At 40.3% G+C, this 22,286-nt stretch overlaps 1 protein-coding gene across 1 annotated transcript in view; it reads right to left on the bottom strand.

Moving 5' to 3' along the window:
• The window catches only part of LHX6 (LIM homeobox 6), a 243,250-nt gene extending 233,862 nt beyond the window's left edge, over positions 1-9,388 (bottom strand). Inside the window, exon 1 of the mRNA XM_063432334.1 lies at positions 9,254-9,388. Coding sequence (XP_063288404.1) covers positions 9,254-9,331 — 78 coding nt within the window. The 5' untranslated portion in view covers positions 9,332-9,388. The remainder of the gene's footprint in view (positions 1-9,253) is intronic.
• Between the last annotated feature and the right edge of the window lie 12,898 nt (positions 9,389-22,286).

The raw sequence follows: 22,286 nt of genomic DNA, 5'->3' as shown, positions 1-22,286 counted from the left end.
TCTTATAACCTGTGTTAAAACACACATGAAAAAAATAGGAATATGTATTTTGAACTCAGACCTAGAGTTGAATTAATTGACGTATTAATGGAAGTATGAAATAAAAGTGCTTTACAAGAGGCTATGCTGCTCCAGATCACATGGTTTGATGGTTAATTCTGACTAGCTGCAAGTTAATAAATTAGCTTGAGTTTTTAGAGGATATGACCCTATAAGTGACTGAGTAGACATCTCTGAGGCACATGTCATGTACAGGATTGTGACCATGTAATAATATGAAGTAAACCACAATAATGCTTACAAATGTATGTCATGCCCTAACTGTATGTAATTCCAATGATCTTACAAAAACATAAATGTAATTATTTTCAATATACAACACTGTATGGGCTTTATTATTATTATTATTATTATTGCTTATTTTTGTATACTTTATTATCATTAGTGTAGAAATATTGTAATTTAAAATATTAATATTATTATTAAAATATAATCACTAATAATATTATCATTACTTGCTTAATTGCTATACTTGCTTACCTTAGTGTTGAAAAACTGTCATTTTGAATCTGTATTATTTTATTTTATTTTTTTTAAATATTGTTTAAAAATTGTGATGCCTCTCTATATTCTATTACAGTGTTACAAAATGTCATAAGTGATTCATGTACTTGAGATGCAACTGAAAATGTATTTCGCATTATATTACAACTAGTCATCAGTTCTGAACTGAGCTGATGCCGGTCAAACCTTTACTGGGCAGCGATCCTACATCATGAAGACAATCAGGGCGCTATTAGAATGGTATAAAGCTGAGAGGTAGAGCTATCCAAGATACCTGATATGTGTGGTTTACTGGTGAGGACATGTATGTTTTGGGGTATTTTGATATGGTATCCTGATAGCTGGAGATTAATTAGATTAGCAGTTTCAATCTAGCTATCACCCAGACACAGAGGCGCGTGGGTGGGACCTCTGTTGTTTTGGTTAACGACTGTGTATAAATGTATGTACTGTGACGAAAAAAGGTACTCCTATTTTCACCCTTCATCAAGTTTCGACTGATGTTTGGTTGGGTGGGTGGCTATATCAAGTATCATTCTGTGGAAATAGGAGATAGACTTTGGCGGAGATACTCTGGTCAAGTATTGGTGCTTCACCATTCTATCTATCTATCTATCTATCTATCAAACGCCAGGCTTCCAGGCTACTGACTACTTATATATAACATATAAAATATGTTGTCATAGCAGTGCCAATTTAAAATGGAGGCAAAATAGAAGAAAGAGGGCATATAATGAAAGAAAAAAGGGGACGAACAAACTTTGAATTGAAATTAAGGCAATTAATGAATTACATGTTTATAACGATATGCTATATATTGGTTTGCAAAACAAAACAATAATCAGTCCCTTACACCTAAATTACTTTCCCTTTTTTTGTATTTTAATGAAATGTCAGAACTCTTTTTTGTCTCTACATTTCTGCAGAGAGATTATACATTATGTCATCCTTCTACATTGTGCAGCAAACTTTGTAGTAGGTCTGTCTATAGATCTATATTGTACAAAAACAGAACAAGCAGGGTAAAATTCAGGACTGCAGTCTGTCAGCTGAGAGGGGAGCTCTGTGTACGCTGAGCATTTTACAGGAATACCTTACTGGCTGCAACAAACAAAAACATTTTATTTTTCACATTCTGACATTTAGGGAATATATATACTTTATACTATACTTTATAGTACATACTTTATATAATGCCATACATATAAAACCATTTTGGTCCCCTAAATTACTCTAAAGGGCAAATATATAAATTAGTTTTTATATTTATATAACTTATGTTTATGCTTCAAAATCAATTGCAAAGCTATTTTAGCTTACATATAGAGTCTATTTCTAAACCCTATTTTTCGAATACATTTTATTTATTTATTTGTAAAAGTAAGAATTTAGTAGTGAAGAGGTTAAGTTTTAAAGCAACGTTCAAAATAGAAAAAATTGGAGAGCGTATTATGTATGCTTTTTTAAAAAAAAGTTTTAGTGCAATTTCTAAACACAGTAGAACACTCACTTATATACCATTACGAGATGTTTATGTTTTTCCACTGAAACGAGCCTATTCACTAAACAGATAGTTGTGTTGACTTGCCAATTATAGCCAGAATAGCTGCGTGGATACAAATGTAAACAGTGTTCTCCAATGTAACATTTTGCAAGCCATGTGAAAGGCCTAAAAATGTATTATTCAATCAAGATGCAACTTAGTTTATTTTACTCGCTTTGCCTCATAGTTTGCTCATTATGTGGCATGAACTATGCAAGAGAATTTAGGAACCATGACTTTATGGGTACTTACCACTGTGGGGCCTAAATACTAAATACCAAATTGTAGTGAATTGAAAACCAAAATACAAAAACTCAGTATAAAATTATCACGCTGTATTTAGAGCTGTGTTGAGATTGTTTCCCCAAATGAGCTCTTACTGCCTACATTTAGCAATAAACAGGGTTATTCACAAAGTAAAAAATTGGTGAGAAAGTGAAAGTGAATTCAAAATGAATTTAAAATTTAAGGACAAAACAGACAAACTGGAAAAATGATCTGAAATTCACTTTGACTTGCCAACAGTCACTTTAGTGAATAGCCCTGGTTGTTTTTAATTCACAGTTCGGTATTTTGTGAATAAACCCCAGTGGTTCCTTAATCTTGAAGCCTAGCAAAGAAATCTAAAGCAATAAAAATACCCATTCCATCTCAGAGCCTGCCAAATAGCTCACATGAACACACACATTGAGTTGTATTCACCAAACAGTTAATTGTTGCAACTTAAAAACCGAACACAATTCAAGAAAAAATAGTCAACTTGTGGCTATAGCTCAACTAGAGATTTTTTACAGATCACATATTGTGACCAATAATTGACCTTTAAATAGCTGCAATTCATTATTTAGTGAATAAACACACAAGGATTCTAATATATGGCAAATAATATTAAACTCCAAACTGCAGCCATTGAAAATATGAAAATTAGAATATATAGACAATAAAAATTGATTTGGAAAAATTCTCCAGCTCAGATATAGTCACAGTTTAGCTTTTTTAACTTTAATTGCAATTCTGATTTTAACTCTATAATGCATAAATACCCTGAACTGTCAGGAATTCACCAGGGAAGTGTGTGTTTTAGGCTAAAGTAGATGAACTGGGAAAAAAAAAAAAAAAACTAATCAATGTTTACATGGCAACTATTTTGGTGAAAGATTTGCAATCCCTCTGTGAATTTCTGACAATTCACAGTTATGTAAATAACCCTTATTGTGATCTTGCCAGGATATAAAGACACAGTATCAATTTCTATAGTGACAATTGTCAGGATTTCAAAGTTAATTTAATGTGAATTTCAAATTTAAGGCCAAAGCAGCTGAATTGGATGTATGGCTAATGAATTTGTTAGTTAATTGTCAATTCTGTTTTTCTTTTCCTCTGTATTATATTTGGGCATGCCACCTAACAACAAGCAGGATTATTCACTAAACTGACAAAATGTGGGAATTTTAAGTAATATTCAAATTTAAGGCAAAAGCAGCTGAATTGGCTGTATGGCTAATAATTTTATTTTCCAGTTCTGCTCCTTTGGCCTTAAATTTGAATATTACTGAAAATCCCCCCATTTTGTCAGTTTAGTGAATAACCCTGCTTGTTGTTGGCTGGCATGCCCAAATAATATACAGGGGGGAAAAAAATCAGAATTGACAATTAACTCACAAATTGTGTGACATGGCTGCTGAGATTTTTTTTCTATTTTCTATCTCTGCATTTTTAGATTCAATTTCTGACTGTTTAACTCACTGTTCAGTGAATAAACCCCCACAGTTTATGTTAACGCATCATGTCATATCCATACATATCGCCTGTGATATCATTGTAAAAACACACACACACAGAGTGGCAGGCAAGTCTCCTGGCACTTGTCCAAATATTCTGCAATAACAATATACAAAATGTACCATACTTCCACTTGTCCAAATTTACTTAATATAAACAGGGAGTCACTAGGAGCTGACAAAGCCATGTCAGGTTCAGACAGGTAAACTAAGACTCTGAATATTGATCCTGACCAGGACAACATTTTGGTTTATGGTGGCTAGTATAAAATTACATCTGCGAAGACAGTGGAGCTTGCCAAGGATTCAGGCATTTAGCATAATTTTAATAAAAACTGTAACATCGTAAAAATACAGATCAATATGACAACAATTCATCGTCTGACTTTTTTTGTCTGTTTTGTCTGTTGCTCACCGGGACTCTGTCAAATGTCCAAATGTGTTTCTTAGTAGCAGCACTGCAGGTGTTGGGCTATCCGTTATGATCTTATGGAGGTATTACAATCAGATAACATAGATCCACAAATTTGCAACTCCTGTAGGAACTAGTGATTTTTTTTTTTTTTTTTAAATATTATTGTTAAACGTTATAAGGAAAATTATATGTCAATAGAATTAAAGGGCTTATTTTTGAAGGACAGAAATGGCACACAGTTCTCAAAGGTCTAGCAATTACAGAGGTATTCAATGGAATTCTCACATAGACTGATCTACTTTTAATGTTTTGAACCCAATTTATCTGCATTACGTTTGCACGTACTAATAGCATCAATAATAGTTCCGAGACCTGCTAGAAACTAAAGGAAATGTATCCTTCTCACATAATTTAAAGGTATACTCACTTCTAATTAAAGCTGTACCAGTGCCCCGGGTGTTAAACGGCGAATTACAGAAAATGAATAACATAATGGCAACATTTAGACAGAAAGTGGTGATCTAGGAAAAAATATCCAATTCAGCTATAGTCACATCTGGGCTATTTTAATTTTAATTTTGCAATTTCATTTACTACAAATTGGAATAGGGGATTCATTACCATAACGAACCATATTAGATGAAAATTATTTTAGGACTTAAAACTGCATCAATACAGTGTACCCAATTTGCTAGTTAAATTATTAATACTTATTAGATATTTTAATACAATTTGAGCAAGGGCAGTTTGCTGACACGGTTTCTGTATGAGTGTAGCTTTTTTTTAACCGATATTCAATAATGAGAAAAAAAAAATAAAACTGCAAGTTGCTGATCTGAGGCATACATGAATTTATAGATTAATTGTTTGATTTTTGTTTAATGTTAATTTAAACTATGTGGAATAGTTTAAATTAAAACCCATAGAGTCTGGGACTGAATTAAAGAATTCACCAAAATGTGAATTCATTTGTAAGATTACATTATCTTCTAGTCTGATCATTCCTTATAACTGTAGCGACATTAATACTGAGCCATCATATATATATATTCATGTTTATATAAACATTGGTGCCATGGCACTTGTCAGGAATGGTGACAAGGCACCTGGTAAGATGATGGCAGGACTTATGGCAAAAATGTGGCAGGACACATAGTCAGAATGGTGTCAGGGCACATTATGGAGTGACACAATAATTTTCTATAATTAAAGACTACTTAACTGGATATTGAAGGAGCGTGGTACAAAATATTGATAAACTATATACCCTGTTTTAACGAATATTATCACTGACAGCGAAAATATGTGAAAACGAATTCTAATAAATGGTTTATCACAGTTATGCGAAAGTATGTGTCACAGATTAACATATTAATCATTTTGTGTGAATACTTTTAATGTAGATATATCAGAGTCGTATGAACATTTCAATAAACATGTATTATTTTCACAGTAATTTTTCTTAATAATTATAAACCTGCTGGAAAATATAATCTGTCTGAAAAACCTGCATGTTCCCGATCATAACCTGTTTATAGGGGATCTAGTGGCATCTTTATTCTTATCCATTTTATCATGTCTTTTTCAGTTGTATGTTTTGCCTTGCTACTTATTAACAAATGTATAGAGACAGCTATAATATAGTCTGATGGTCAGACACTGAGATCTGCTACTTATATATGTTCTATAAATCCAATGGGTTTGTTTTCCAAACATAACATGAATATATATAATCTGTATATTTTTAAAGAAAATATTATTATCGATTAGTATTATTTAAAATATAATAGTTGCACTTTTAGTAAACCTGGCTTCATGCACATTGAAAATTTTTAGTCTTCATAAATTTCCCTAAATGATGCTTAAAGTATGTAAGGATCAAAAAGATACATTGGCCTGAGAAACACATTATGAACACATTATGGCCATATGGATTACACCCTCCCCAAACACACTAACACACAATCACACTGTTAAACCACTGAACCTTTATATTGCAATGCTTGATGACACTTCCCTGAACTTTAAGCTGGATCTTCAAGGAAGACTGGGTAACTTTGGGACCGCAGTGGACTGCATTCTCATGACGCTCAGTCAATGTGAAAAACATAAAAACACTAACACGAAAAACAGAGACTAAGTGCTGTCTGATGATCATGAAAAATGAAGGTAATATTACCCCCAAGATTCAGCAGACAGAATATATTTCTTCTACAAGAACTTTGAAAGGAGAAATAGAATTATAATAAAGAGTATTATTACTAAAAAAAAAAAAATAATGCTTTAATTTATTTTAGAAAAACAGTGTTCTCCAGCTGTGAAGCCCTCTAAATTTTACACACAGAAAAAGAAAATCTGTGTTATGAACTTTTTAATAAAAAACAAACAAACAAACAAACAAAAAAAAAAACCTAAGCATATATATTAAAAAAATTATTTAGCAACATTCTGCGTTAGCAACATATTGTGACATGCTTAGGTATTTTTTTACTGGTGGTTTTGCAGTAATTAATAACTATTGCTATTCAGTCAATTATTTTAGTGTGACTATTTAAAAACGAAATATGCACCCAGTTTATTGATTTTGGAATGCAGGAAGTATAAAGCTAGTTCAAAGCTAAAATATATATATAAACAGGTATTATAACAGGTGGAATAATAATACTTGGAACATGTTTGATATAGATATACTGATCAATATTTATAAAAAGTAATACTTCAGGGACACTTTATACAGAACTACAACTACTTTGGATTCCCTTATAGAGAAACATTTTATGATTTGCATTTTTAAATGAAGGCATGATGGTAGTAGTGTTATAAAATAATGTACGATATTGTGTGGTGAAGTCTAATATTATTAAATTGAGTATTGCTGAGAATGTATAAGTGGGAATTTTGTTTTCGAATCAAATGTACTTGTTCTTATTTTAAAATATTCCCTACTCCGACCTAGGTAAGACATGTGTTTTTCAAGACTGGGGATTATGAGAAAACATATCTCGTTCACGAATTGTAATATTTAAAAAAATGGATTTAGCAAACTTCAGCTAATTCCCAACTTTCAGGAAACCCATTTAAACTATATAAAAATAAATACGCTTTGAAAACGATATAAACTATATAAAATCAATACAAACAATCAAAACTGAATAACATCTATAACAACTAAAAAAAAACCTCTAGAAACCATAAAAACTAGGATGTAAATTATATAACAAATAAAAAGATTCAGGGAGATGACAGCTTGTGCGGGACATGTCTAGCAGACCATAGAATCTGTGCACACTCTGTATACATTGAAGAAATGGGTAAATACCTGCCTAGAATTAAAAGCGAATTAAAGTTCACAATAAATTAGGACAACACGGCTACACTAACATACTTGACTACATAGATTTCAAATCGATTGAGGAATTCACACGCCTATAGGTATTTTGGTGATGCATTCTTTAAAACAAACAACAACCCCAACACTCCAAACCGTGTGTGTGAATATAAATATATAGTGATAAATAGGTAAATAAACAGACAGACAGACAGACAGACAGACAGACAGATAGATAGATAGATAGATAGATAGATAGATAGATAGATAGATAGATAGATAGATAGATAGATAGATAGACAGACAGACAGATAGATACATAGACAGAAAGACAGACAGACAGATAGATAGATAGATAGATAGATAGATAGATAGATAGATAGACGGATAGATAGATAGATAGATAGATAGCTAGATAGACGGATATATAGATAGATAGATAGATAGATAGATGATAGACATATAGATAGATAGATAGATAGATAGATAACATTTCACATGAAATATTAAGATAAATAAGAACAGCACTTTAAGAATACAAATATATTGATTGGCAGCCACAGGTGTATGCACATTGTATATTCCTAAAGTTGTTTACAAATATATAATACTTTAAAAATTAAATTTTCCAAACACACAGAAACACACACACACACACACACACACACACACACACACATATATATATATATATATATATATATATATATATATATATAGTCCACCTATATAAGCCCCCATGCTACCCTCACAGCTGTGGTCTACATATGAATGGATAATTGAATTGACAAATCTTACCATCATGATAAGGGGACTCTTGCCGTTCAAACACCGTGTTGCTTCCCTACGGATAGGCTTATCCTGGGACATCACCTTTCTGGAGACTATTGCCAAGAAAACCTCAGTATGAAGTTGGTTTTAAATGCCTATATACACCAGCTCTAAACAACAAATAAGAACTTTCTAGTAGGCATTTAAACCATTTGGAACAAAAGAAGAGTCTTTTTAATGAAGCAATTTGAATCTGGATTGATTTTTTTTCCTGCACTTAACCCATGCCTCTTGAGGTAATCGTTTCGTTCCCATGTAATCCAAGGCACAGAAAAAACACAAACTACCTGCAATTAGAAATTGCAGTAAATGCCCAGAATAAGAGGCAGTAAGTGTCAATTTCAGCTGTCAATCAGCAAATCCATCAGGCCACCCAAAGAATTGCAAATTTGAATTTTTTAAAGGTTGTAATTAAAAATCGAACATTTATTCTCTAGATACAAAATGCAACTTCGTTTTAAATCGAACTTGCAAATATAACCGGTGTCCTCTTTCTACAGGTAGCGATTCGCTATATACAATTTCTACAATGAATACTTTATAGTAAAATGTATATTTCAGTTATAAATCACAGTTTAATATCGAACTTTAAATGGATTCTTATAAACACCTACATGAATTTATGAATGATCTGTGTTAATATATTAGACATGCATTTCTACAAAGCAAACTGGTTCTGTTTTTGTCCTTTTGCAATATTGTAACACTATATCACATACGTTATCTGCTACCACTTGGTTACATTGCATTGTTTAAACAAACAATGGATCTGTAACATTCGAACACCTCACCTTTCCTGCACAATCCCCTTCAGATTCCACATTGTTTCCCCCTGAATGAGGGGCCACATTTTCATTTTTCCAATACATGGAGAGAGAGATTACAAGTATGACCACAGATAATTAGTTGTCCCAGCTTGAAGAACTTGCAATCCAAGTGATCTTCAGGGTTTGATGTAAATATTCCAACTGAAGTCTACTAAACCCCTCATGTCCAGGAGAGCTGTGTTTGTCCAAAGCAGCAAGGGAAGGGTAGCTGTAAGTGGGAAGTTAAGTCTATTATTCCTTCCACTTTCCTGTTGGATGAAGCTGTGAAGCAGGAAGGGAAGGCTCATTACAGTTTTGGAGGCAGGTCTGCAAAATCTCCAAGAACTGGAACTCTGGGGGTACACCTTCCAGAGGAGATTCACTGGAGATCAGCCCTAGTAGGACCTTCCAGGTTTCAATCCAAGTGACAGGGAGGTGACCTAAACGCCTGGATCTCCCTACTGAACGATGAACTTCTGAACAATATACTTTTTCTCAATTTGAGTATATTTAATTTTGAAACGATGTGTAGCTGCGTTTTGTTAGATTCTCCAGTGCATCCAATCGAACCAACTACTTCATACCTTAAGATTTATATGCATTATTCCTCTTTATCAGGGGAGGGGACACAGTCAGCCTTACAGCAGCATATGTAACAAGGTAACATTAAGTTTCAGAGCATGTGCTGATTTTCTCAGCCCTGTAATTTATATTTTAAACAGATCGGTATTGTGCACAATCTTTATGTTACATAAAGAAAAACAAAAAAACTGCAAGGGTTACTGCATACACTGAGATGGCACGGTGAATTGGACAGCTGATAAATCATATTCTGAACTTGATTTTGTAAAGCTCCCCCACTCCCCCCCCCCCCCCTCCTTTTTTATTTTCTTTTTTTTTAAAAGCGTCATCCCTCAACAATTCCTGGTGGTCTTTTAGTTGTTAGATTTAAAAGGTGCTATGTATAATGAGTCATTTTTGTGAAGCGTTTTAAAAGTGGTGCAATCGGCATGGGCAATTATTTCGTTTCCAGGGTGATAGCTCCATGTTTAGGACTTTCAGCAAAACTACGTTTTTATTATTTCTTCATAAATCCCATAACTTGATTGGATTTAACCTGTGTAACAGAATCCGGGCAAATGACTTATTAGGATGAGTATCTGATCGATAAAAGACTCAGGATTTAAAGCTATTTCTCTGTCTGTCTGTCTATCTGTCATAAATAATATTACATTATCTACCGTTTCAGTTATCCAGTTTCCCAAAGAGACTATCACAGTGATACATTTAACTACTTATTTACATTGCACGGGTAAAACAAATAAATGACAACGTTTTGATGCTACAGAGTTCTACATCAGCTTTATAACAGTATTAGATCCTTGATATAACAGGATATTTCTCACATTTTTAGTAGTTCGTTTCTAACGAGTAAGGGGATGCATACATTAAGACTGTGATTTCGTTATTTTTCTCACATAAGTGTACACATGATTTAATGAGAGTTTAAAGGGAAAAAAAAGTTTTCCATCTCTCCATTTCCCTTGGTTCATGGTCACAGTGGATTTGACTTGTAAATATTTACGTTTCTGAGTGAATGAGGCTGGGGTAATGAAGAAAGCACTTATTGACAAGCTAATCAACACGACTTCCTGCTCTGAGAGGCCGGAGCAATTTACAAGAATATACTGAGCACCAGTGGGCCTGGATGGATTATACAGTGTCTGGAAGCAGAGTTCAGAGGAGGAGGTCATATTCTGTGGGCTAAATTTGACAATAGTCAATTGATATCCATACTGGCATACCCAGGTGGTGCAATTATATTTACAATTATTTATATAGCGCCAACATATTCCACAAAGCTGTACAATAGGACATAATACAAACATTTAAAGAGAAGTAGTAACCAGTTACTTCAGTTACTTTTGTCTTCTGCTCCCCCGCTGCACTCTTATTAGAGAGGTGGTTATTACACATCTGCAACACCCGCTCCTCTTATGCCTCTCCAAGCAGGGCAAACCTCTTTGGTGACACACTGACACGCTGGCTTCATTACCAGCATGCTGGTGTCTGAGCCGAGTTCCTATACCCCCTAGCCAGTGCTCACAGCGCTGGCTACCGAGTTTCCATATCAACCACAGCGCATGCTAGACTATTCATTGAACACTTTTCTTCCTGGCTACCCGACTTTCTCTCCTCTAGCACTCCTTCCCTCATACTTGGGGACTTTAACATCCCAATCAACAACCTCAACTGCCCTGATGGCTTCCGTCTGCTCTTTGTAACCTCCTCCTTTGGCCTCACACAGTGGTCTACTTCAGCAACTCATACAGCAGGAAACACTCTTGACCTCATCTTCACCAATCTCTGTACCTCCTCTAATCTCTCCATTGTACCATTTCCTTTATCTGACCACCATCTGCTGACCTTTGACATCGGCATACCCCATACCCAAATTTCACCACTCTTAACTCTCCAATCCTACAGAAATCTCCACTGTCTTGATCTCTAGCATCTCTCCACCAAACTCCAAACTCTCTTTTTACCCATCTCAAATCTCACTTGCCCAAACTCTGCAACCTCACTCTACAACTCCACTCTCTCCTCTCAACTACACACCATGGCACCTCCTAAACTTAAACGCACTAAGCGCCCCCAATTACAACCCTGGCACACCAAGCTGATCCGATACCTCCAAAAATGTTCCATAACTGCTCTACGCTGCTGGAGAAAGTGTCTGACTTCATCCACTATAAATTTATGCTGCGCTCCTACAGTCTGGCTCTTTCCACTTCAAAAGAAAACTATTTCAATACACTCATAACCACTCACAAATTAATGTTTCATGCTTTTAACTCTCTTCTGCGCCCTGTCGTACCTCCTCCACCTACCAACTTTACCGCCACAAAATTTGCAACTTACTTCACTAAGAAGATTTCTACAATCATGGAAAATATCTCTCATCTCTCTCCATCCACTATCAACCTTTCCCCTAACCACACTCCCTCAGCTGTCCTATGCTCATTTGCACCCACTACAGCAGAAGAGGTTTCTGCTCCGTTCCTCCTGCCCCACCACCAATCTCGCCACTGTGCATTGGAGGAGCCTGGTTGCCCGCCTGCTGCCTTTAGACTATTGCCCCATGTTGAAACGCTTGATTTTCCCCTGCAAAGATACGAAAGCCGGGTCATTCGGTACTGGCCCTATTTGAACAGTGATACCCCAAATAGCTATGCCATGGAGCCCATTCGCATAAATAAAGACTATGTGAAAGACTTTGGCTCCATGGCAATTGAACTGTATGCATGTGATAATGTGCGCTCAGATCTAAGCTATCTGGGGATATGTACCTGTTTTATGCAATAGCTGCACAGTTATATATTTTTATGTATTTTATTGTCTTTTGCTACCATGTGTTCAATTGAGTTTTGCCTCTGTCCTTGGAGATAATTGGATTACTTCCCAATTATCTCCAGGATAGAAGACTCTGTGGAACTGGTCTTGGGCACAGAGGCGGCTCTAGACTTTATGAGGCCTTAGGCGAAACGCAAACATGAGGCCCCACTAACAAAAAAAGTGTCACATATACACATTGATGCACTGTCTACCTGTGTATGGGCCTGAGAGTGTGTCTGACAAAGAGTATCCTTGTGTGTGTGAATGTACGTCTCTGAACATGTTTGCGTTTTTGTCTGAGACCCTATGTGTATGGGGTAGCTGCTTGAAGTGTGTTGTGTGTATGGGGGGGGGAGAGGTGGGTGATGGTGAGGGGGGGTGATGGTGAGGGGGGGTGATGGTGAGAGGGAGAGGGGGGGGTGATGGTGAGAGGGAGAGGGGGGTAATGTGAGAGTGAGAGGGGGGATAATGTGAGAGTGAGAGGGGGGATAATGTGAGAGGGGGGATAATGTGAGAGGGGGGATAATGTGAGAGTGAGAGGGGGGATAATGTGAGAGTGAGAGGGGGGATAATGTGAGAGTGAGAGGGGGTGAGGCTGAGGGTGGTGGTGGGAGGGTTATGCTGAGGGTGGTGGTGGGGGGTGATGCTGAGGGTGGTGGTGGGGGGTGATGCTGAGGGTGGTGGTGGGGGGTGATGCTGAGGGTGGTGGTGGGGGGTGATGCTGAGGGTGGTGGGGGGGTGATGCTGAGGGTGGTGGGGGGGTGATGCTGAGGGTGGTGGGGGGGTGATGCTGAGGGTGGTGGGGGGGTGATGCTGAGGGTGGTGGGGGGGGGGTGATGCTGAGGGTGGTGGGGGGGTGATGCTGAGGGTGGTGGGGGTGATGCTGAGGGTGGTGGGGGGGTGATGCTGAGGGTGGTGGGGGTGAGGCTGAGGGTGGTGGGGTTGAGGCTGAGGGGGTGGGGGTGAGGCTGAGGGGGGCTGGGGGTGAGACTGAGGGGGGTGATGCTGAGGGTGGTGGTGAGGGTGGTGGGGGCTATGGGTGGTGAGGCTGAGGGTGGTGGGGGGTGATGGTGAGGGTGGTGGGGGGTGAGGCTGAGGGTGGTGGGGGCTAGGGGTAGTGAGGCTGAGGGTGGTGGGGGGATGATGGTGAGGGGGTGATGCTGAGGGTGGTGGGGGTGAGGGTGGTCGGGGATGAGGCTGAGGGTGGTGGGGGCTAGGGGTAGTGAGGCTGAGGGTGGTGGGGGGTGATGGTGAGGGTGGTGGGGGGTGAGGCTGAGGGTGGTGGGGGCTAGGGGTAGTGAGGCTGAGGGTGGTGGGGGGATGATGGTGAGGGGGTGATGCTGAGGGTGGTGGGAGTGAGGGTGGTGGGGGATGAGGCTGAGGGTGGTGGGGGCTAGGGGTAGTGAGGCTGAGGGTGGTGGGGGGTGATGGTGAGGGGGTGATGCTGAGGGTGGTGGGGGTGAGGGTGGTGGGGGATGAGGCTGAGGGTGGTGGGGGGAGGTGATGGTGGTGGGTGGTGATGGTGAGGGTGGTGGGGGGTGAGGCTGAGGGTGGTGGGGGGTGAGGCTGAGGGTGGTGGGGGTGAGGCTGAGGGTGGTGGGGGTGAGGCTGAGGGTGGTGGGGGGTGAGGCTGAGGGGGGTGGGGGGTGAGGCTGAGGGGGTGGGGGGTGAGGCTGAGGGAGGTGATGCTGAGGGGGGTGGGGGTGAGGCTGAGGGAGGCTGGGGTGAGACTGAGGGGGTGATGCTGAGGGTGGTGGGGGCTAGGGGTGGTGGGGGGTGATGGTGAGGGTGGTGGGGGGGTGAGGCTGAGGGTGGTGGTGGCTAGGGGTAGTGAGGCTGAGGGTGGTGGGAGGTGAGGCTGAGGGTGGTGTGGGGTGAGGCTGAGGGGGGCTGGGGGTGAGACTGAGGGGGTGATGCTGAGGGTGGTGGGGGTAGTGGTGAGGGTGGTGGTGGTGGGGGTGATGGTAAGGGTGGTGGGGGGGTGAGGCTGAGGGTGGGGGGGGCTAGGGGTAGTGAGGCTGAGGGTGATGGGAGGTGAGGCTGAGGGTGGTGTGGGGTGAGGCTGAGGGGGGCTGGGGGTGAGACTGAGGGGGGTGATGCTGAGGGTGGTGGGGGTAGTGGTGAGGGTGGTGGGGGCTAGGGGTGGTGGGGGTGATGGTGAGGGTGGTGGTGGTGGGGGTGATGGTGAGGGTGGTGGGAGGTGGTGGGGGGATGGTGAGGCTGGGGGTAAGGCTGAGTGTGGTGATGGTGACTGGGGGGTTGAGCCTACCTTGATTTCCCTGGTGGTCCAGTGGGCTCCCTGGTGGTCCGGTGGCCACTGCTCTCGGTCTGCAGCTCTGCAGAGCTGCAGACCATGTAGTCTCGCGAGATTTCAGAGCGTTGCCGTGGTAACCCGCGGCAACGCTCTGATTGGCCAATTCTCGCGAGTCACATGGTCTGCAGCTCTGCACACTGCGGAGCTGCAGACCAGTGTCTGCGATGGTGGCCGGGCAGCCAGGAGGGGCCTCGCACCCGGCGGCATACCGGGCAAGCCGCCGGGCCCCCTCCTGGTGTCAGGTCCTCGGTCAGTGACCGAGGACCTGACACACTCTGCCCACAGGCGGTTTAGGCGGCCGCGAGGCCCCAGCCAGCGCGAGGCCTTAGGCGGCCGCCTAAACCGCCTAATTAGAGAGCCGCCTCTGCTTGGGCAGAAAAGCCATGCTTCATTTGGTCACAAAGGACTTCGATCTATCTTTTGAACCAATGGACCAATTTGGATGATTTTGACATATGTTTGTATTTGGAGTATGCTGATTCTGAAAATGTAAATTATGTGAATGTGATGTATACTTTTAAAGTTATGAATAATGTGGAAAAACTGTATTTCTCTGCCTGTGATAATTACATTAGCCCATTGTGTAAGGTAATTGTATCACAGGCAGAGGGGAGGATTTTGTGTGGGAGTGTCTGAGTGTATTGTACGTTTATTGGTTGTTTTACAAAACCCTGTGGGTGGTACTAATGTGTAAGAATGTGTATATAAGAACAATTAACCCACAGTTTTGTCAGACCACTGCTTGACCCACAACACGGAGCCTTGTCTCGTCTTTGGGGGGATTTACTTTATGCTGTTAGAGACTGTTTGCCAGGAGTGTAAGCCGCTTGGGTGCTTTTCCTGTTCGTCTGCTAGCAGCTATTCGTATGGTTCCAATTTCGGGAGTTTGGAGCATTCCCATGTATCCAGTTCGGGAGTTTGGTGTTCTGCAGTAGCTGTGTCTCGGAAGGTGAAGATCTTCTAAACGGCAGTTTAACCCCTTTTATGCCTGGGGGTGCCATTACAATTGGTGGCAAGCGGCGGGATCGTTCCTACAGCCAAAAGTACAGCTACAGGAGACACCATTCCGTGGATTTTACAATTTTAGAGCAACGCATGTCCCGGTACAGCGACCCTGACAGCACCGGTATGGAACCAGCAGTGGAGTATGATGAGGGTGTCATGGATGACTGAGATGCAGTCCGCAAAGGCATCTTTTACCAGGCACTGGGTATTGTGGAATATCTGCGGGACGAGAAGCTCCCCAAGGACGAGCAGCGACAGCAGAAGCGATTAGCCCTGCGGATGCCCTTCCTGGGAGAGCAGCCCCTGGAAGAGTGGGTAGAAGATCTGAAGCACCTGGTATGGCAGGAGATGTGACTGGAAGATGCCTACCAGGCACTCTGGTGGTATGAAGCTCAGTACCTACCCCGCACAGCCGAGCATGACAAGCCAGAGAGAGACGAGTTTGATGGTCCTGGCTTGTTATGGGAGACTTTTGCAGAACCTGACTTTGGAGCCCTGAAGAGACCCAGTTCAATGATCTCTTTGAGTGGAGGGAGAGCAGGTATGACTGGGATGACCTTCACGAGATTGAGCAAGACCTGGTCCACCTAGTGACCCGTGAGATGGAGCAGGACTACCAAAATCTGTTCCACTCCAGTGAGAAGGCTGAGAAGGTTCAGCAGGGAAGCGAAGACCCAGATCCAGAACCCTTCAGCTGGGTAGATATCGTGGAAATTTACTGGGATGAATCCCAGGTGGCCGGTGGAGATGGGACGAGGTCTCTCCACCGGTCCTGCAGGGAATTGGGAGCCCAGTCTCCATTCCCCAGCGGCAGAGTGATTTATTGGGAATTGGGAGCCCAGTCTCCATTCCCCAGTGGCAGGCTGAGTTGTGATAAGTTGGAATGTTTGGAAACACTAATATTTGTGTTCAGTGTGTACAAATTTGACCTTGTAACTTTCCAAAACACTTTAAAACCTGTACTTGGGGGGAAGGGGGTGGGTTCTATTTTACTTGTGATACTTCACTGAATACAAATATGTGCATTTTATTGCAGTAACAGCTAACAGTATTATGACATTCACAGTTAAAATGCCACGCAGAAAGAAAAAAATGTTTTTTAATTTTTTTACATTTTATTCATATTAAATTATGTTTAATATATAAATATTTGATGTGAAATGAAAGTCCTGTTTCTCCTGAACAAAATTATATATAATAAGTGTGGGTGCATTTTATATAAAAGAGGTGAATTACGCCTGAACAGACATATAGCGCAAATTCAAGGTTTTGTTTATGTTTTGTTTTGATCACAACTTGCACAAACGCTCAGTCCTTAACCCGTTAACGCCGTTAAGGCGTTCCATGCCGTCCCGCATTTAGTGGGCTTTAAAGCCGTTGCGGGGGCATGGAACGCAGTAATGGCTTTGAGCCCTGGAGCGCCCGGGATACTCACCTACCCGGCGCTCCGCTTCGGGAGGACTGCCTGACAGCCCAGGCAGCCCCCCCACGGCAAATCAGGCCCCCGGGGGCCATGTGATCGCTCTCAAAGATATATATATATATATTGCCAAAATACCAGAGTATTGCAGTATGCAATGATACCTTTAATATAATTTTAAAAAAAATTAACATAATATTTCAAAGACAAGCTTGCGAGAGTTCCCTCTCTTCCTCAGGTCTGAAGCAATACAATTCAATCTGATAGAGTTTAACACTTAAACAATTGATGTTAGAGAAGATGAGGGAGGAAAGGGGGTGAGTGGGGTGTCATAAATAGCAAAGGATGTGCAAAACTTATCAAATCATTTCCGAAACACATACAGCAAGAATTAGAAAATCTGATGCCTTCCAATCCTCAGATGGAAACCATCTACATGCTGCCCAAAATCCACAAGCCAGAAAACCCAGGACGGCACATTATAACAGGTATGGGAACACTCATTGAACAAATATCTGGCCTAATAGAAAAAATTCTTAGGCCTCTAGTTTTTAAGACCAAGAACTTTATAGAAATAGGACACTACAGACTTCCTCAATAAACTTAACCAGATAAATGAAATACCTGAAAATACTATACTAGTAACAATGGATGTGGAATCCTTATACATCCCACATAAGGTATTGAGGCCTGCATTCAATTTCTCTCATCCTACGAACCAACACACAAATATTATTGCCCAGCTTTTAGAATACCTACTCACACACAACTATTTCAGTTTTCTTAACAATAACTACCTACAAATGAGAGGGACAGCAATGGGCACAAAAATGTCACCCCGATACGCTAATCTTTTCATTGCTGACCTAGAAAACAGATTTTTATGTATACAGCCCCACACACCATATACATATTATCGTTACATCGATGATATTTTCATAATATGGACAGAAGGAGAAGAAAGCCTTATAGACTTCCATAAATCATTAAATTCATTCCACCCGTAAATAAACCTTAAAATTAACTTTTTAAATCATAGTGTGAGTTTCTTGGACTGCACAATAACTGTCAATGGCAATCTTTATTCGTCTGTATATAGAAAATCCACAGACAGGTACAGCTACCTCCACAATTCCAGCTTCCATCCCAATCACACCAAACAAGGTATTATCTACAGACAGGCTATCAGATCTCAACGCATTTGCTCTGACACAAAAGACAGAGATCAGCACCGGAGTACACTGTCAGAGTCATTTAGGCAAAAGGGCCACAAGGAAAGGACAATATCTAAAAAAATAAAATCTGCCCTAAAAACACCACGGGAAAGGCTCCTGCAATACAAAGAAAAGGAAAACAAAACAAGAATGCCTCTAGTAGTTACATACAACCCAACTCTAGAAGGAGTACGTAAAATTATTAAAGAGCTACAACCATTAATTTCAGAGGAAATTAAAAAAAGAAATATTTCCTGAAACCCTCATACTAGCATTCAAACAACCGCCCAACCTGAGACAGAGATTGGTCCGCAGCAAATTGACCACAGAACAGGTGCTCACACAGAATGGCACTGTACGATGCAACAAATGTGTCAACATATATGTGGAAATAACACAACATTAAGGGATCATATTCATGCACATCTGCGAATGTGGTTTACATGATACAGTGTACAGTGTGTGACAAAGGTTGCTACATTGGAGAAACTGGCCTTAAGCTGCATCTCAGAATGAATCTACACAGATACTCAATCAAGAACCACAAGGAAAATGGATATTGTACCCCTGTTGGTCATCACTATACCCAGACTGGTCACTCCATCCACAACTTTAAAGGGAATTTCTAAGACTCATGAACGAAAGACATTTGAGATAAAAATGATCACACATTTCAACACCAGAAATGAAGGACTTAATGGCTTTCTCACACACTACCAAAGCTTTTTATAAACACACATCTTAATGTCTTACTAGTTCTTTTTCAATATTCTCACTTCACCTTTATTGGATCAATTGATATACATACATATATGCAGCTATATACTTGCATACCCTGCTCTGCTGTTTTCTTGTTTTTTTTTTCTTTTTAACTAGCTTGTTTACTCTTCTCTGTTTACTTACTTTTTCTGGCTATTCTCAGCCAACCTTTCACTTTCAGGCACATCCTCTGCTATTTATGACATACCACTTACCCCCTCCCTCCATTTCTCTAAGATCAGTTGTTTTAAGTGTTAAACTCCATCAGATTGATTTGTATTGCTTCAGACTTGAGGAAGAGAGGGAACTCGCGAAAGCGTGTCTTTGAAATATTATGTTAGTCCAATAAAAAAGGTATCATTGCATACTGCAATACTCTGGTATTTTGGCATCTTGTCTACTGGACTAATTTGGCTAATCCAATTTACACTATATATTATATATAGTGGATAGTTAATACAATGTTAAACAAAAAAACTGCACACCACTGTAATTGTGAGACATTCCTGAAAACAAATGTGAGTGTTTTGGAGCAGTAATATGTATAATGCTGATGATGTAATCTGTGAAATGGCAGTTTTTTGTGCAATAACTTTTACAAATAAATATGAAAGCTAACTTTGGCCAGTGTTTGTGATTAAGTGGCTACTAGAAAAGACTGGACATACCCCATTTTGAATAGCCTGGGTTGTCTACTTTTGCAAATGGTATGTCATGATGGAGTTAATTTTCATTCCTGAGCTGCCATATGGGATCAAAGGCATCATATATCCAGCAAACAAATCTGACAAATTTCAATGTGCATGAGCCAAAAAGGGTAAAAGCCCTATATCTGACCCTGTAACCTTCCAAAACCCCATAAAACCTGTACATAGAGGGTTTTGTTGTCCTTGTGAGACATTACAGAACACAAATATAATTATTAAAATGCCATACAGAACTAACAAAAATATCATCATTTCTCAAACATTTTAGATTGTATTCATATTAAATTATGTTTTTTTTTTTTTTTTATAAATTCTTTATTTTATAAGATTTTTGTTTTATGGGGTGGGGGTACAGAAAAGAAAACGGGAGGTTAAGGTTTGTAGTACAAATTTTACAAAACAGACGTGTGCTTTTTACAGTAGGCAAACAGTTCAAGCATGTATATCAGTTATCTGTTGGTGGTTTCCACCTGCTTTAATTGCAAATAAACATTTTCTACATTCTAGTCGATATCTGTTGTTTTTTGTCTAGGGATTGGGGTGGGGAACAGAAATGAAAAGGGTGGGGGGTAGGGTACATATTCCTTAACTTTGCGTATCAAGCATTGTACCAATAATGATTACTTGCATTTTTTGTGTCTATAACCAATATTAGGGGTATCGTGTGGAAGTGTGGGGTTACAGGTAGGGTAAAAAGGGAAGGGGGTCAAAGGCCGGGCTGTAGTACCTTGTTGTTCGTGCCTTTGCCCCAGAAAGTTGTTGTTTTTTTTTTATAAATTCTTTGTTTTGAAAGATTTTGTAATAAGGGGTGGGGGTACAGAAAAGAAAATTGGGGGTTAATTCGTAATACTGTAATTACCGGATATACGTGCACATTTACATAAGTTAGAGATCATATATAAGCTTAGCGGTTATACTTTCTCATGTTCGACTGTGACAATTGTGTTATACCCATATTGCTATTCGTAATTACATTCAGACTTTCCCCATTTGTTATAAGCCTAACAGACTGAAGTATGTCGAGGAGTTTTGCGTGGTAGTTAGTTGAGTTGCCTGTGACCGTGTGTAACGGACCGTTTCAGCATAAAAGGGGAAAAATGCGTTTAGGCGATAATCCCCTTTTCCATAGACCAGCAGCTACCATAAGCACCAACTTCCCGAACTCCCAAACTGCACGAATTCACCAACTCTCGAACAGCAGACACACGAACCCTGGAAGCAGCCGAACAGGAAAAGCAATATGGACAGCTTACACTCCTGGCAGTCGGCATACAGTCCCCTTTCCCCAAGAAAGAGACACACTCCAGCTTCAGGGTTAAACAGCAACTCCTTTACTCAGGGCTACCTGCCCAGTATTTATGCAGGTCTCCCACCTGGTGGACACTCCCCTAGGGGACCAAATGGAAGACTGTAACAAAGGACAGACATAAACCAATTACAGACACACAGCAGTAAACATTCCCACAATGCATCCTGGTTTCCTCCCTTCTGCCCTGGAGATAATTGTAGAGGTAATCCAATTATCTCTCAGGACAAAGACAAGACTCCATTACACATGTGGGGATCTAAATACAGTATTATGCTTTAAAATATATAAAGTCACTTTTATTCCACCCAACACAGACATGTTACATATCCCCAGATAGCTCAGGTCTGGGTGCACATTATTAGGTGAATGGCACCCAGACTACACGAATACAGTTTAATCGCCATGGAGCCAAAGTCTTTAATCACACAAATAGGCTCCATGGTATAGCTATCTGGGTTACTACAATTCCTATAGAAATACCGAATTCCAGTGTTCGGTTAACCTTGTACGATTAGGACCCAGGCGACAGACGGCTCAGCGGTGTTCGTGCAATTAAGTGTCCGTTTATAGTTCCATAGAATCCTCGCCGAACACCGCTGGTCTTTTGCACGATTAAAATGGCCGCTACCTCGTGGTCGGCAAACGAACAAAGGCCACCCAGCGTTCATCAATTAAGCTGCGGTTAACCGCAGCTTCTGGGCGGTTAATTGACGGCACACTCCATCTCCTAGGTGGTCCCTCATACGGTAGTTTGTTCGGTAGCTGGAATCTACCGAACACCCCGGCTGAAAGGCACGAATATGCCTTTCTGCAGGTAAAATAAAGCTTTTTAAAGTCTGGTCCATAGTCCAAAGGAAGCAGGCGAGCAACCAGGCTTCTCCAGCTCATAGTGGC

The sequence above is a fragment of the Pelobates fuscus genome, chromosome 9 (assembly GCF_036172605.1).
Source record: "Pelobates fuscus isolate aPelFus1 chromosome 9, aPelFus1.pri, whole genome shotgun sequence".
NCBI classification, from domain to species: domain Eukaryota; kingdom Metazoa; phylum Chordata; class Amphibia; order Anura; family Pelobatidae; genus Pelobates; species Pelobates fuscus.
Note: the sequence above shows the minus strand (reverse complement) of the source record. Positions and strands in the feature narration are given on the sequence as shown.